Below are 13,658 nucleotides of genomic sequence, written 5' to 3'. Positions count from 1 at the left end.
TTATGCGTGTTCTAAGATACCTCAATTTTTCCCAAAAGAAAATGATATCACCTTAGTTGCTATTGTGATATCTTGTCCATTAACACGAAAGTTTACAATTGGATAGTTAATTGCTTGATTATACAATAACTTAACTCATCACTTTAAATAACTCAACTCATCACCTTTGCTATAGGCAAATATTAGTTGTACTAAAGTGTACTAAATAGTACCGGGGGGGGGGGGGGGGGGATGATGGTTTTTGGGGATCAAATTAACTCATCACTTTAAATAACTCAACTCACCTTTTCTATAGGAAAATATTAGCGGTACTAAATAGTATGAGGGGAGGGGAAAATGTTAGTTTTCGGGGTTCAAACACAAAACCCCTGACTCATATCTTATTCAACATCCCAGTTCATATTTTGTGTTGTTAATAAACTCTGCAACCAAAATTAGGTCACTCACAATAATTAAAGAGACAATTATGTTTTGACAATCATAAAAAGAAGATGCTTATGTAATTGAAAATAATAACTAAAAGTGACAAATTTTTTTATTTTTAACCAAAGAGGAACCCTAACATGATGCTAAGATTCCCGAAAATATATTACCCAAGAAAAAGGTGGAACACAAAAAAAGAGGAGGGGGCTGGTTAACATGACCCTTTAAAATAAGTCCCGAAAGAACTATTTAACATTGAGGTGATAAGTCTAAAAGTTCTTATGACATCAACCATGATTACTTACACATATTTTTCTTCCTTTTGTTTTTGAATATTCAAGTCTAATTTTACTGATAAATATTTCATCAACGATGTTATAAACAAAGTAATAGGTCAATTTTGTGTCAAGTCAAAACTGGATAATACACATATGAACACTAGTCTTGAGATTAGTGAATTTGGACATACCAATTTAACATTGAACGTCCACATAAACACTTTTTAACTAAGTTTGATGAAAATAGGATAACGTGCAGATATTTTCTGACTTAAAACCAATTTGTAACAAAAAAACTTTAAGACTAATTTGTTGTTATAAATATCTAACTCAAATGATTGCAGGTGATATTTGACCTAATTTTTTTTTGCATAGTCAGCAAATCATAATCGTGTAGATCTTGAGAATTATTTGGCGTTGCCTCATATTAACTTCCTTTAAGATTATAGACATTTCTTAAGAAAACAATTGAATGGTTTCTATGATAAAATAAATATTCTTTTTTTATTACAAAAATACATATGTTTTTAGTTCATATAAAATTGTGGTCTTCTAAGTCTAGTTCCTCTTAAAATTTAATTGTAATTTTAGTCCTTCATTTATTTACTTCTTTTAGGTGCAAGTTTTGGGTAATTTAAAGAGTTTATTTGAGGGACATAGACACCGTAAAATAGTTTTATAACATTGTTCAATAAAAGCTTGTTATATAAGCATATATTGTAATTTTTTTTGGTGGTGTCTGGGGTTCAAACCCCGGACCTTGCATATATTGTAATTGTCATCTTTTCAATTGAACGTCGGTTTAAAACTAATTCACACTGACAGTGTGCATGTTCCTTTTTCTCATTTAGAAAATAATACAATTACATTTTTATCAATTTGAGAAAATTAAATAAGAGAGTAACTAATTTTCCTGAAGTTGTGAAATTAGTTTACTTTTCATCTATTTATTAGGAGTTCAGAAGGAGCCTATACAAGAACGAAAGACCTAACTCTTTAAACAAGATAATTATCAAAATTTTCCCTCATTGTAACTTCATTGATGCTGCCAAAATGTTAAGTTTAATTCTTGTGTTTGGTGCTGGTGGATTATGTATTGTGTTGTTTTTGTTGGGGCTTTCTGAGGATGAGAGGAAGAAAGTTATTTCTGTTTCCATTGAAGATGTTCCTGCTGTTGTTGATGCTTTTCGGCAATCGTTGATCATCGATGAATTGCTTCCTGAGAAGCATGATGATTATCATATGATGTTAAGGTGCCCTAGATTGGTTGTGTTAATGTGCTATTATATTATCTACTATGGTGTCAATTTAACTTTCGCGGCAAATTTTTTACTGTGAAACTCATTAGCCATCAACCTAACATCATTGACCACAATTTTCAAGTGTTCAAATTTGCATGTAGTTGAACACCTGCAAATTATGGTTTAAACTTTGGTAGTTAATGAGTTTCGACATTTGGGAAAATTTGTTAATCATTTACTAAAGTCTAAATGTAATTAACCATTAATTTGAAATGCGTTGACGATGTAAAAAGTTGTCTAAATTTAGTTGTACAAAAATCATTTATCTGTTTTGAGTATCTACGCTTTACAGTTTTCTGAAAGCGAGGAAGTTCGATATTAAAAAAGCAAAGCAGATGTGGGCTGATATGCTACAATGGAGGAAGGAGTTTGGTATTGATACAATTATTGAGGTAAATTATGTAACAAGATTGACCTTTGCGATGATCGATTAATTAATTGATGTCCTTGCCGTTGCATCCAATGTGCTTGAAATGTCTTCTTTTCTTCAGGATTTTGAGTTCAATGAATTAAACGAAGTTCGCAAGTATTTTCCATATGGCTATCATGGTGTTGATAAGGAGGGAAGACCTGTTTTCATTAATATTCTTCGCGATAGAGTGGATCCAGAACTTTTGCCAGTTACTAGTAAGGATAGATATGTGAAGTACATCATACAGGATTATGAGAAATTGTTTGTCATAAAGTTTCCTGCTTGCACAATTGCTTCCAAGAGGCACATAGATTCATGCACCGTAATCTTAGATGTTCAAGCCGTGGTATGTTGCCATGAATTGTTCCTCATTGCAGTGCCCTTGAATTCCTATAACATTCAAAAATATTTATGTTATAGTTGTGTTTTTAGGAATTTTCCGACTTTCTAAACCCTGACAGCGAAATCCGATGGCTAATACAAAAGATTGTTGGTGACAATTACCCTTATATGGTGAGCAATCTTGTGATTTTTTATGTTTCTTTTTTTGATTTTGTCAATTTAGTTGTAGGAAACATTTAAAGATAAACATGTACTTTTGCCTTGCTGATTAATTATTTTTGTTCTTTTTTATGAATGATACAGACTGATCCGCAAATCTTTATCATAAATGCCAGCCCTGAGTTTAGGTATCTGTGTAACAATTACAACAACTCTATTGATCCCGAAATAGCTTCAAAAGTTCGTGTATGTAAAATTGTTATATTCTCTCTAAGAGTCCATTGTGATTTGTTGATGGTTTAAAGCTGGCGACTTTGCTTGACGCCTCTTTGGAATCATTATTCAGGTTCTTGGAAATAACTACCAAAGCAAATTGCTAGAAGTAATCAATGCCAGGTACATAATGGATTTCTTACACATTTCTATATCTTCGTATTTTTAGAATTGTGTCCTTGTTCTTTCGATTGACCCAATGTACCAGTTTGCATTATCGTTTGAAAGGACTAATTTCTTTTGAACTTAATAAAGCGAGCTGCCAGAATTTTTGGGAGGTACCTGCACATGTGCTGATCATGGAGGTTGCCTCAGATCCGATAAAGGACCCTGGAATAACCCTGAAATTTTGAAGGTTAGGTTGTGTTGTGCTGTGCTTGCCTTCTGATTTTTCATCAGATGACCTACTATATCAAGCTTGTTACATGCCAACTGTTAATTGTATGCGGAAAAACATTTTGCAGATGATTCTCAGTGGTAAAGCAAGGCGACCAGGGCAGGCGGTAAAAGTTCTAAACAGTGAAGGCAAGGATGTTACACATGCTAAGCTACCTTGCCAAATGGTAATTTGATTCCTGTGCATCTTCAGTATCCTTTTAATCTTATGACTTACAGATTATGTCACTTCTTTCGTCAGGTAAAAGGCATTGATACTTCCACAGTTGAATCGAGGTCTGAAGCAGAAGATATAGCTTCTCTAAAAGTGAAGAGTTCCTCACACGTTAGGTTGACCCCTGTTCATGCGGAAGTAAGTGTTGAACTTGTCTATCGTTGTTTTCTTAAATGCCGTAAGAATAATGAAACAAGTATAATGAAATAGGAATTAGTTATGTTTGTTGTTTATAGATAGTTTAGTCAGTTAAGTTGTTAAGTTGCTGTTTTGATCCCATTGCCAATATAGATTAGATATATATAGTATCCAACGACTGCTAATCTTACTTAGTAAATCCCTACATTCATGTGATATTTGTTTCTAACAATTCCCTTTATGCTTGTGTTGCCCCCAAAGAATCCTAACAATTGGTCGGACTCAGACCCGTCGGATCCGATGATGAGTGCAATGGAGAACAGAATGAGTGCTTTGGAAAAGCTAGCCAGTGAACAAGGGAAGCTGCTGACAGAGTTGAAAATAGACATGGGGCAAATCAAAGAATTGCTGTTGGAATTCATGAAGAAAACACCTCCCTCAGAAGGTGAAAATGTTGTCAAGAACGTGACAACAGCGGATGACGATGCTGAATATGTTGTTGTCAATTAGAATTAATTTTTCCTTCAAAATTGATTTTAACTTAACGCTAGGACTTTTAGCTTTTGACTTCAAACTTGATTTTTTTCACTCAAATCTATTATTCAACTCGGTTTTATAAATTCTCGAGCTTTTTGTTCTGTACTACTCTATTTGGTTAAATAACAAGGTTTCATATTTTTTGATTCAACATTTGAGTTGTTCACTCTTTTGATCACATGGTATTTTCTTGTTGATTGTGATTGCATGATTTTCTCACTGCAAGAAATCTGAATCCTTAAGTCTTATTTAAAGATTGAAAATAAATTTAACATAAATTGATTCTTGCTAAAACTAAACCATGCCTAGTTTTATTTAACATATACACAAATATACACAATTGTGAAGGATGACACATTGTTTTTTACAATGAATATACAAAGCTGAATGCAGTAGCATCTATGGGGCTCATACGATATCGAAACGCCACCAACTTTACAAGTCTTAACTAATGTTTAATATTTGAGGTCACCTTAGTAATTAATTACCAGTGGAACTGCAATCACAAACAAGAAACTTGTATAAGATAGTAAAGAAAGTATATATTTATAGAAACAATGCATGGCAAGTAATGGATCATTGTCAAAGTTAAAATGACCTACCAACTTTTTCTTCTTTTTCTTTTTGTCGATATGTGATTGAAGCTCTACTTGCCTAGCAAGGGCATCATCAAGTGCCTAATGCCAATAAAAAGGAACAAATAAATTACAAATATGTCCTGAAATCGTTATAAAATTGCGAAGTAGCAAGAAAAACTGTACCTTCTTGGCTGTAGCCAACTCTTGCTCCAGTGTATCAACACGGTTTAGAGTACTGTTGAGCAATTCCTCCATTTCAGGTGGCATGGAAGGTCTCATGCTGAGAATATTCACCTTCTCTTCTAGATCGGTCATGCGCTTCATTAGAGCCATGTGATCATCAACGGAAATGACAGGTGCTGCTTTCACTATATTGCTATCAATATATACCGAGTTACCATACAATGCAATTGCAGTCATTTTCGTTGGTATATTCCGTGTCATGCGGATGAACGTCATGATTCCCAAAACCATGGCCATAATTCTGCCGGAAAATTGATTTCTAAATCCAGTCTTGCATACATTATTACCAAAGCAATCTGCACATCAACGGAAATTATCTATTTAGTATTTTATCCAAGTCATTCTTGACTGTGTTGATAAAATGGAGTATGCTGATTATGCTTGACAAACTAAATTTTTCGGTAAAAATAATCATAGAACAGTATCAAATACTTTTAGAAAGTGCCTTTTGATCATTTTGTACTGATTCCTTCCAAGATGCTTGTTTGTCATTCATTGAGACCAAGGTGCCAAACTGATATGCATTACATTGTTTTGCTACCTGCAAAATAGAAGGGGAATACACAAAAACAGGTTAGTTTTGCAGTTAAAAGTGAGTCGAATGAATATGAAATCATCATTTGTTTTACATTTCATCAAGTAATGAAACTTGTTCTACGAAACTTACTTCTGCAATAGCATGGCATGCCTCCTCGAGAACATATTCTTTGTTGAAAGAATCACATCCCTGAATATCATAAGAAAAAGAAAGGATATCAAGTTTCATAACCAAACTATGCTCTTGAAACTATAAAGATGTATGAAGCTAACTACCTTTCGACACACTGCTTCGTCTTCGATGATTGTTTTCTCCTCAACATCGGATAAAGATTTCCTTCTGCATTTTGCTTCACCGTTTTGAACCATCTAATTCATCAGGAAAAAAAAAACACTTCACTATTTTTTTTTCTTCTAATTATACAACAATTTTTTATTTATCTTTCTTTCTACCGTGAAACTACCTTCAAGATTTCTGGATCATTCCATGGTCCCTTGTCAGAAAGCATGCAACCACCTTTGTCTGCACAAGTACAAGTACCCCCCAAGAACTCTGGAAGTTCACTGTTAAACAGAAAAACACAAGGGGTTAAATATACTAATACTATGTAGTCATGCTATTCAATGAGAAAGAAGAAAATATAGACCTGGCATCGATGATTTCAAGCAACTTGCTCTGGTATTTGTTACCTAGGACCTGATCAATAAATTAGTAATATGGTTAATGTTCCTACTTAACTGAAATCGGAAATTCAACATTACTTCAAACTGTTAAGTATATAAAAAAAATACAAAATAAAAAGCTTACGTGGATTTTCGAGGTGGTCTTGGGATCAAGGAAGGACTTAACAGTGTTCCACAAAATCCTAAATCCCGAACCAGCATTGATGATGAACATACGGTTCAGGGACTGTATGAAAAGAAAAATTGAACTAAGGTAATGTCAGAAGATTACATTTGAACCGATATGCTTGAGTAGGTAAAAATAGTACCTCAGGATAGTTGTCACCATCAATCTTCTGAAGCCCTTGGATGAGATCTCTTGCAGCTTTATTCATACTTTTGAGACCCTGATCAACCATGCTATACAGTAAGTACTTATTTGAAACTTCTTTACTTATATAACAAGTTATAATATGATACAAAGTATAATAAGTTATTTAGTGTTGTATGATTTTGATACATACCACTCCTTGGACATCCAAGATAGTTGTGCTTTGATCAATGTGCTTCTTTGCTGCAATTGAACAAGCAGGCATCTTAACATTGGATGTCTTCTCAAACTCTCGTACATGGTACTTAAGATATCGGTCCATAGTCGTTACTTGCATCAGTTTGTTTGAGTCAACCAAACCCAACCTTTCTATGTAAACAGGTCTTCCATCCTTATCAACTCCATGTGTTCCTTGAGGGTAGTATTTTAGAACTTCGTCTATCTCCTCGAATTCAAAATCCTTAACAAAACCGAAAGAAATTTATGTTAGTCACATAACTAAAATGTTGCATAACACAATATAATTATGATTAGTGTTTTTTCTTAATTTATATTTAATTTTCCTCTGAAATACCTCCATGATAGTATCAGCACCAAATTCCCTCCTCCATTGGAGCATATCTGCCCACATTTGTTTTGTTTTTTCAATGTCAAACTTCCTTGCTCTCAAGAATCTAAATTAGCATATAATACATCAATAATAGCACATTAAAAACTGTCTAATCAAAGCATAAATTGATGCTGCAGCTATTAACAATATGAGTCTAATGGGCTACCTTAGCATCATATGATGATCATCATGTTTTGAGGGTAATAGTTCTTCTAGGATAAGTGCTTGGCGAAAAGCGTCAATTGCCTGCAACTCTTCTGTATCGATTTCATCCTCGATGACAGATATAACCCTGTTGTGCCTTCGCCCCTTCTTGAACGAATGTTTGAACTTAGAAGATGCACTTATTGCTACCTTCTTTAAGGATCCAAGCCTTGTTTTCTTTTCATCCTCCAAATATTCAATCTCAAGACCTGTTTTTTACAGAAATTAAAAAAAAAAAAAACTTACTAACAAAAGTTTGAACAAGATGCATTCAATTTACATTGTTTTTGTGTCAATTTTTTTCTTTCTATTTTTTCATTTTCCTTAGCTTCATACATAAAAAATGATGTTCAAATTTAAGGCCTGAAATTTCATATTCTAATACAAACATATATATATATATATATATATATATATATATATATATATATATATATATATATATATATAGAACAATAACAAATTTTAAGAAATTGACCATGAAATGCAAAGGGATAATGAAATTGTAATAATAACATAGACTCACTAACCTTTAACAGGTTGATCAATAGTAATAGGTCCAGACATAGTGTCACACATGATTAATTTATTGAATCTCTTGAATATGCTTACTCAAGGTAGAAGAGAATCAACAATTTACATATATAACAAATGCCCACAATTGAACCCTCACGTGTACCTACACCTATTAGTCACCAACAAACAACACATGTAATTAATTAAAAGCTGAAAAATCAATAATTATCTTTTACCAATTTAATAACAATCAAATGAACCTTCTTCATATTCAGCATGCATGAAAAGGGAAAAAAAAAAACAATAAAATTATTACATACTTAATGAATTATAATCAAGTGTAGGTGAAGCATCTGAAATATTAGAATCTATGGGGGCTTGAAATGTAGATGAATCAACATTACATGTAATGAAGAAGATATAAATAAATTATTTAGAGAAATAAAAGGAAGAAGAAAATGCAGAAAAATGATAAATGAAAAATTATATCAATAAGATATGAAACAACTTACCTTGAGACAAAAATGTGGGCATTACAAGAAGAATAGGTAACGTAAATTTATGATCCAAATATATCAATAAGATTGAGGCCATGATATGAGGGCTAAAATTGGAAGACAGGTTGGTAAAACACATATTTAGAGTTTGCTGTTTTTTGTTTGTTTGTTTGTTTTTTCAGTTTTCTTTTTGCTACTAACTAGAAGGAAATAGATGGAGATATGGTGTTGGCGAAATGCATGCCACTCCACTAACCAAATTTATTCTAAGTTTTTTTCTTGTTTAATGTCATGTTATTTTAGGTTGTCTTTAACATAATATAGTTTCTTTTTTCAATTTTATTTATATTATTTTAATATGTTAATTTAACTTTTTTTGTTTAACTAATTTGAGTTATGTTTAGTTTAATTAATTTAAAATAAATCTATTTAATAATGGTTGATTGGTTAGTAGTTATGATTTTTTATATTCATTGGATGAATCGTTGTATCTTAAAGTTTATCCTTAATTTATCGACACTTTCATTCTCATACATCCTTCTGAAGTTGTTAGTTAACAAATCTTCCTCGTGAGGGAGTTAGATTTATTTTATCGAAATTGACATTTGAAGAAGATAGGTAAAATAAGGGTGAAATTTTGGGAGATTGTTTGTTAGATATCAAATATTGTGTTTATGTGTACTTTTTTTTTTCTTCATAAGAATCTAACCGAAAGATTAAACACACATCGTACTACTTTATCAATCTATGAATACGAAATTGATTTAACAGTTTCAACTAATTTTAACATAGTTCACCAATAATTAACAATTCATATTTTAAAATTGACATCTTTAATCCCTTCAAATTCATAGTGTTGCACCTCATACTTCAATTGAACCTTTTCTTGAATTCAAGAAATAGTGTGCAAAATTTCTCTACAAGAGTACAAATTGCGTATATATTAAATGACTTTGAATGCATCACTAGGATTTAAAGTTGAACTCAGTGTAAGAAACTAAGTTGATTGCTCCCTCAATCGATTACTCAAAGCTATTTAAATGATAGTTTATGATAGCATTAAATAAGTATACATGATATTGGTGTCTTTCGATGGCGGAGCCAGTATTATTATAAAGTCTGGGCTAAAAAAATTTGCAGCATATTTGTAGAGGTTTACATAAGAAATTGAAAGCAAACAATCAGAAAATATAAAGAAATTGCTCAATTTATAGGGGTTTATATAAGAAATTCAGAGAGATTTACACAAGAAATTGCAAAAAAATTGGTCCGAAACCCGGACAACTGCCCAGACTCATCGGACCTTAGATCCGCCCCCGGTAACTTTGTTTTATACTCTCTTTTTAAAAGGCTTTTAGTTGTGTGGTTTCTTTTTGTTTGAGGGTGCAGAATCCTTTTTGTTAAAAATAAATAAATTACCACAACCTTAAGTATAAGGTCCGCATATAGTGTGTGGAGAATGCTAAGGAGTCTTTGGGACATTGGTTAGAGTATTAAGATAAATAACTTTACAATAAATAGTTGTGTAATCATTGCTAAGACAAAAGTAAAAGTTTGCATATTCAAGACAAAAATTTTACTAATGAATTTCTTAACCATTGTTCTTAGAGCACCTCCAATGTTGAACTCTCCCAATTGTAATTTTGTGGGTCCCATTATGCCACATCATTTTGAAGCAACTCACTTATTTTACACTCTAACGATGAACTTTCAAAAGAACTCATACTAGGTCTCACACTTTTACCTCAAATATTAATATTTTATCTATATTTTATCACAACTCATATTGGGTCCCAATTTTAGAAATGTGATAATTCTATTGTTATTTTAACCAAAGTAACCAAAACAACAGTTGCTTCAGAAAGCAACGATTATTACACGCTAGCCAACTGCAGCATAAATTATTGCAAAATAACCCACCTTTTCAATCTCCACTGGCGGATCATTGAAAACTTGAAACCGATAGAAATGCTCTTATGATGCTGGTTGGCAAAACCTATAGTGTATTTATATCTATTGATCATCGTTTCATCAGTAGAGAGAATATTAGATTGAGATTTTAAAAGACTATTTTGATTGAAAAAGTTTTGAAGATTTTTAAAGATTTTGTAGGATTGTAAAGACTCTGTGAGATTTTAAAAGATTTTGATTGAAAAAGTCTTGAAGATTTTAAAAGATTTTATAGAATTGTAAAAACTCTATGAGATTTTAAAAGACTTTTTTCAAAAGACTTTTTACAATCAAGATTTTTCAATTTGGATTTTAATGGATTCATGCTAGAGACTTTTAAGATTTCAGAGTACTTTATAAGATTTTTAAAACTAGTGTCTAAGATTTCAGAGTACTTTATAAGATTTTTAAAACTAGTGTCTATGTCGTCATCACGTTCTTTCATTTTGTTTGAACAAAGAATTCATAATTATTGTTTTATTGCAGACTTTTTTTGCCTTATTCAACAAACTTGTGAATTTCTCTAAAAAAAAAAAAAAACTTGTGAATGATAAAAAAAAAGGTTCTATTTTACTGGAAAATTAAAACAAGTTCAGTGAACACAAAAACAATAAAAAAAATACATCAAAGTTGTAAAATTAACAAAATTGAAACATACATCACGTAAAAAAATAAAATAAAAAAAAAACACATTGAATGAATATGCATAAAAAGAAAATGTGTAATAAAATACCAATATCACTTTTGTCAACAAAAAATATATATATTAATGCCAGTCTTTTTTTTAAAGAACCACATCAATGACCTTTACAACACTAGATTAACGGATGTTGTCTATGTAAGTTCTATCTTCAGTTCTTGCATACTTGTTTACACCTAACTTCAATTGCTGAGATATAAGTGTTGTTACAAGTTTTGAATTTAACATTCCAAACCTGTCAAGGACTTTTTTGAAGTACAACTCTTGTGACAGATGCAAAATTTTCAAATAAAAGAAATCAAGAACAAGTTAACGCAATGTCAGGTTGAAATTGACTATGAACAAAATAAAAAATTGAAAAGAAATAGAGATGAACGGAAACAATTGGTGGCAGCGACAGAAAACAATCCTTAGGATTGTGAGAAAGTCTCAAGCTTTTGTATGAGATTGTTAAGTGAGTGTATTTTAACTAAAAAGTCTCTCAAAATCCATTACACTAAAGAATCTCTCCAAATCTCTATATTTTTTAATACCAATAGACATTTTATAAGTCGACTCATTTCTTTGATCACATATACAACACAATGGAGAGCAGTGAACTCCTCTTTTAAACAAAGAGTCTCTAACCGGCAACCTGTTGTGAAGAATACGCCATATGAGCTGGAATGTGAGTGGGTGAAGACAGTATGGTTTGCTACACCATTAGGAATAAATTTCTCTTCCAATGACGAGGCCAATTTAAATTTCAATGAAGGATTTCCAAAGTTGTTATTAATGAAGATAGAGAAGTTGTACAATTGGTGGTAGCTATTTGTTATGAGATATGGAGGATTAGAAACAAGAGGTGTTTTGAAGGAATTGATATGCCATATGCACTTTCTGTTTGTAACAGTGCATGCAAAGCAATTCAGGATTTTAACTTAGCCGAAAACATGTTACGGTCCGTGATGCAACCTGCTTCAGTTCCAATGTCGATAGTTCGGTGGACTACACCGACAACTGATTTTTACAAGCTTAATGTTGATGCAGCTGGACCAAATGCAGAAGGTAACTGGGGGCTAGCAGCAGTTATTCAGCAAGGTGCTGGTATATGGCAGCATTACCTGAATCAAATGTCGCTGAAGGATTGGCCTTGCTAAAGGGAATGGAGTTTGCTAAAGAGATGTTGTTCCTTAATCTAAAAGTGGAAGCAGACTCATCCAACGTCATCAAAGCCATCAATGAGGCTCAAACCCAACAATCCTATTTAGGATCAATTATTGAAGATTGTAAGAGTTTCGTTTCTAGTTTTCGTAGTATAGATTTTTGCCATATTCGTCGAGAGGCGAATCAAGTTGTTCACTACTTAGCTAAATTTGCAATATTAGAATGTACTGATTCTGCTTGGGTCGAAGAAACCCCGTCATGTATTTCTGCCGTTGTGGCTTTCGACTTATTGCCACCATCAGTTTAATAAAATTAGTCATTTCAAAAAAAAATAGACATTTTATAAGTCCTAACAAATCTTGATTGAATAATGAATACCAACAGATTTTGTTGTCCTTGAAAAAAGTATTGATTGTCTTAATTGAATACCACAAGATTTTGTTATATTTCATAAAAGTCATGATTGAATACCACAAGATTTTATTATCATCAAAAAATCTTTTAAAATCTCTTGAAATCTCAATCCAATACACCCCCTAAGTTAAGTTGACTTACAGAGGTCTACAACCTAATTTACGTTAGATTAGGCTTTTTATTAAACAGAAGGTTTAGATTTTTTTTAAAAAGTTTATTTAAGTAAATAAACAAAATTGCAGATCATGTAAAAAAAAAGTCTTTTAAACTTACCAGACCGACCTATCTCATATTGATTGCAACCACGGCTAACACTCATACTTATTGCAACCACACGGGTAATGTCATATACATACGGGTCTATCTTGCATCCATCTTGTTTATACCCGTACACATTTATGTGGAAAATAGTTTTTTATGAATATTTTAGAATTTAATATTAAAAAGAACCAAAATAATTGTAATAAAAAAATAATAATTGTAATATGAATTATTTTTTGGTTTATTATTACTTGGTGTGAATCACCAAGTTAACATCATAATAAAACAAAAAGCATATTATATTGTTCTGAGAGAGATCCAAAGAAACTAAGAGAGATATCAATAAACTTAAGGGGTTTAAGGGGTTTTTGTTCCATTACTCTTTTGGATTGTTCCATTTTGTTTATGGATGATTTTTAAGGGGTTTTTGTTCGAGCCGAGGTTTGTATGGCAACCGATTTTCTCTTGTGTGTTTTTTTCCACCCAAGCTTATTAGTGCTTCTTGCACGGGCTTGTTGATTAATAATATTTCGCC

The 13,658-nt window shown here is 32.0% G+C and overlaps 2 protein-coding genes and 1 pseudogene across 3 annotated transcripts; 2 read left to right on the top strand and 1 right to left on the bottom strand.

Moving 5' to 3' along the window:
• The first annotated feature begins 2,867 nt into the window (after positions 1–2,867).
• Positions 2,868–4,556, top strand: LOC146931100 (phosphatidylinositol/phosphatidylcholine transfer protein SFH6-like). The gene is made up of 7 exons (XM_085702591.1): positions 2,868–2,927; positions 3,060–3,161; positions 3,262–3,311; positions 3,444–3,543; positions 3,653–3,721; positions 3,826–3,891; positions 4,198–4,556. Exons 1-7 carry the CDS (start codon positions 2,925–2,927, stop codon positions 4,444–4,446), a joined length of 639 nt encoding a protein of 212 aa, XP_085558717.1. The 5' UTR covers positions 2,868–2,924; the 3' UTR covers positions 4,447–4,556.
• Positions 4,557–4,729: 173 nt separating this feature from the next.
• Positions 4,730–8,718, bottom strand: LOC146931099 (phosphatidylinositol/phosphatidylcholine transfer protein SFH3-like). Of its 2 annotated transcripts, none has more exons than XM_085702586.1 (15): positions 8,668–8,718; positions 8,170–8,324; positions 7,602–7,848; positions 7,400–7,499; positions 7,019–7,285; positions 6,824–6,901; positions 6,640–6,741; positions 6,479–6,528; positions 6,296–6,395; positions 6,108–6,200; positions 5,962–6,021; positions 5,727–5,835; positions 5,235–5,590; positions 5,076–5,150; positions 4,730–4,969 (listed from the first exon to the last, which is right to left on the bottom strand). In XM_085702586.1, exons 2-15 carry the CDS (start codon positions 8,216–8,218, stop codon positions 4,958–4,960), a joined length of 1,698 nt encoding a protein of 565 aa, XP_085558712.1. In that variant the 5' UTR covers positions 8,219–8,324; positions 8,668–8,718; the 3' UTR covers positions 4,730–4,957. The 2 variants fall into 2 exon arrangements, with proteins under 2 accessions (XP_085558712.1, XP_085558711.1); XM_085702585.1 differs by lacking the exon at positions 8,668–8,718 and adding an exon at positions 8,476–8,665.
• Positions 8,719–11,619: 2,901 nt separating this feature from the next.
• On the top strand, positions 11,620–12,780 carry LOC146931098 (uncharacterized; annotated as a pseudogene).
• Positions 12,781–13,658: the final 878 nt, after the last annotated feature.

The sequence above is a fragment of the Medicago sativa genome, chromosome 4, assembly GCF_051527215.1.
Source record: "Medicago sativa cultivar Bolivia chromosome 4, Bolivia_mono, whole genome shotgun sequence".
NCBI lineage: Eukaryota > Viridiplantae > Streptophyta > Magnoliopsida > Fabales > Fabaceae > Medicago > Medicago sativa.
The sequence above is the reverse complement of the archived record's forward strand: the minus strand, read 5'-3'. Positions and strand labels throughout refer to the sequence as shown.

Excerpts from the sequence above, each read along its gene's own strand:
- LOC146931100 (XM_085702591.1), top strand. Across the intron at positions 3,162-3,261 it reads AAATAGCTTCAAAAGTTCGT|GTTCTTGGAAATAACTACCA; the intron begins GTATGTAAAATT and ends ATCATTATTCAG. Across the intron at positions 3,722-3,825 it reads TAAACAGTGAAGGCAAGGAT|GTAAAAGGCATTGATACTTC; the intron begins GTTACACATGCT and ends TTCTTTCGTCAG.
- LOC146931099 (XM_085702586.1), bottom strand. The coding sequence starts at position 8,218 with ATGTGTGACACTATGTCTGGACCTATTACTATTGATCAACCTGTTAAA. Across the intron at positions 6,902-7,018 it reads TCTTGGATGTCCAAGGAGTG|GGTCTCAAAAGTATGAATAA; the intron begins GTATGTATCAAA and ends ATGGTTGATCAG. Across the intron at positions 6,022-6,107 it reads ACGAAGCAGTGTGTCGAAAG|GGATGTGATTCTTTCAACAA; the intron begins GTAGTTAGCTTC and ends TATGATATTCAG.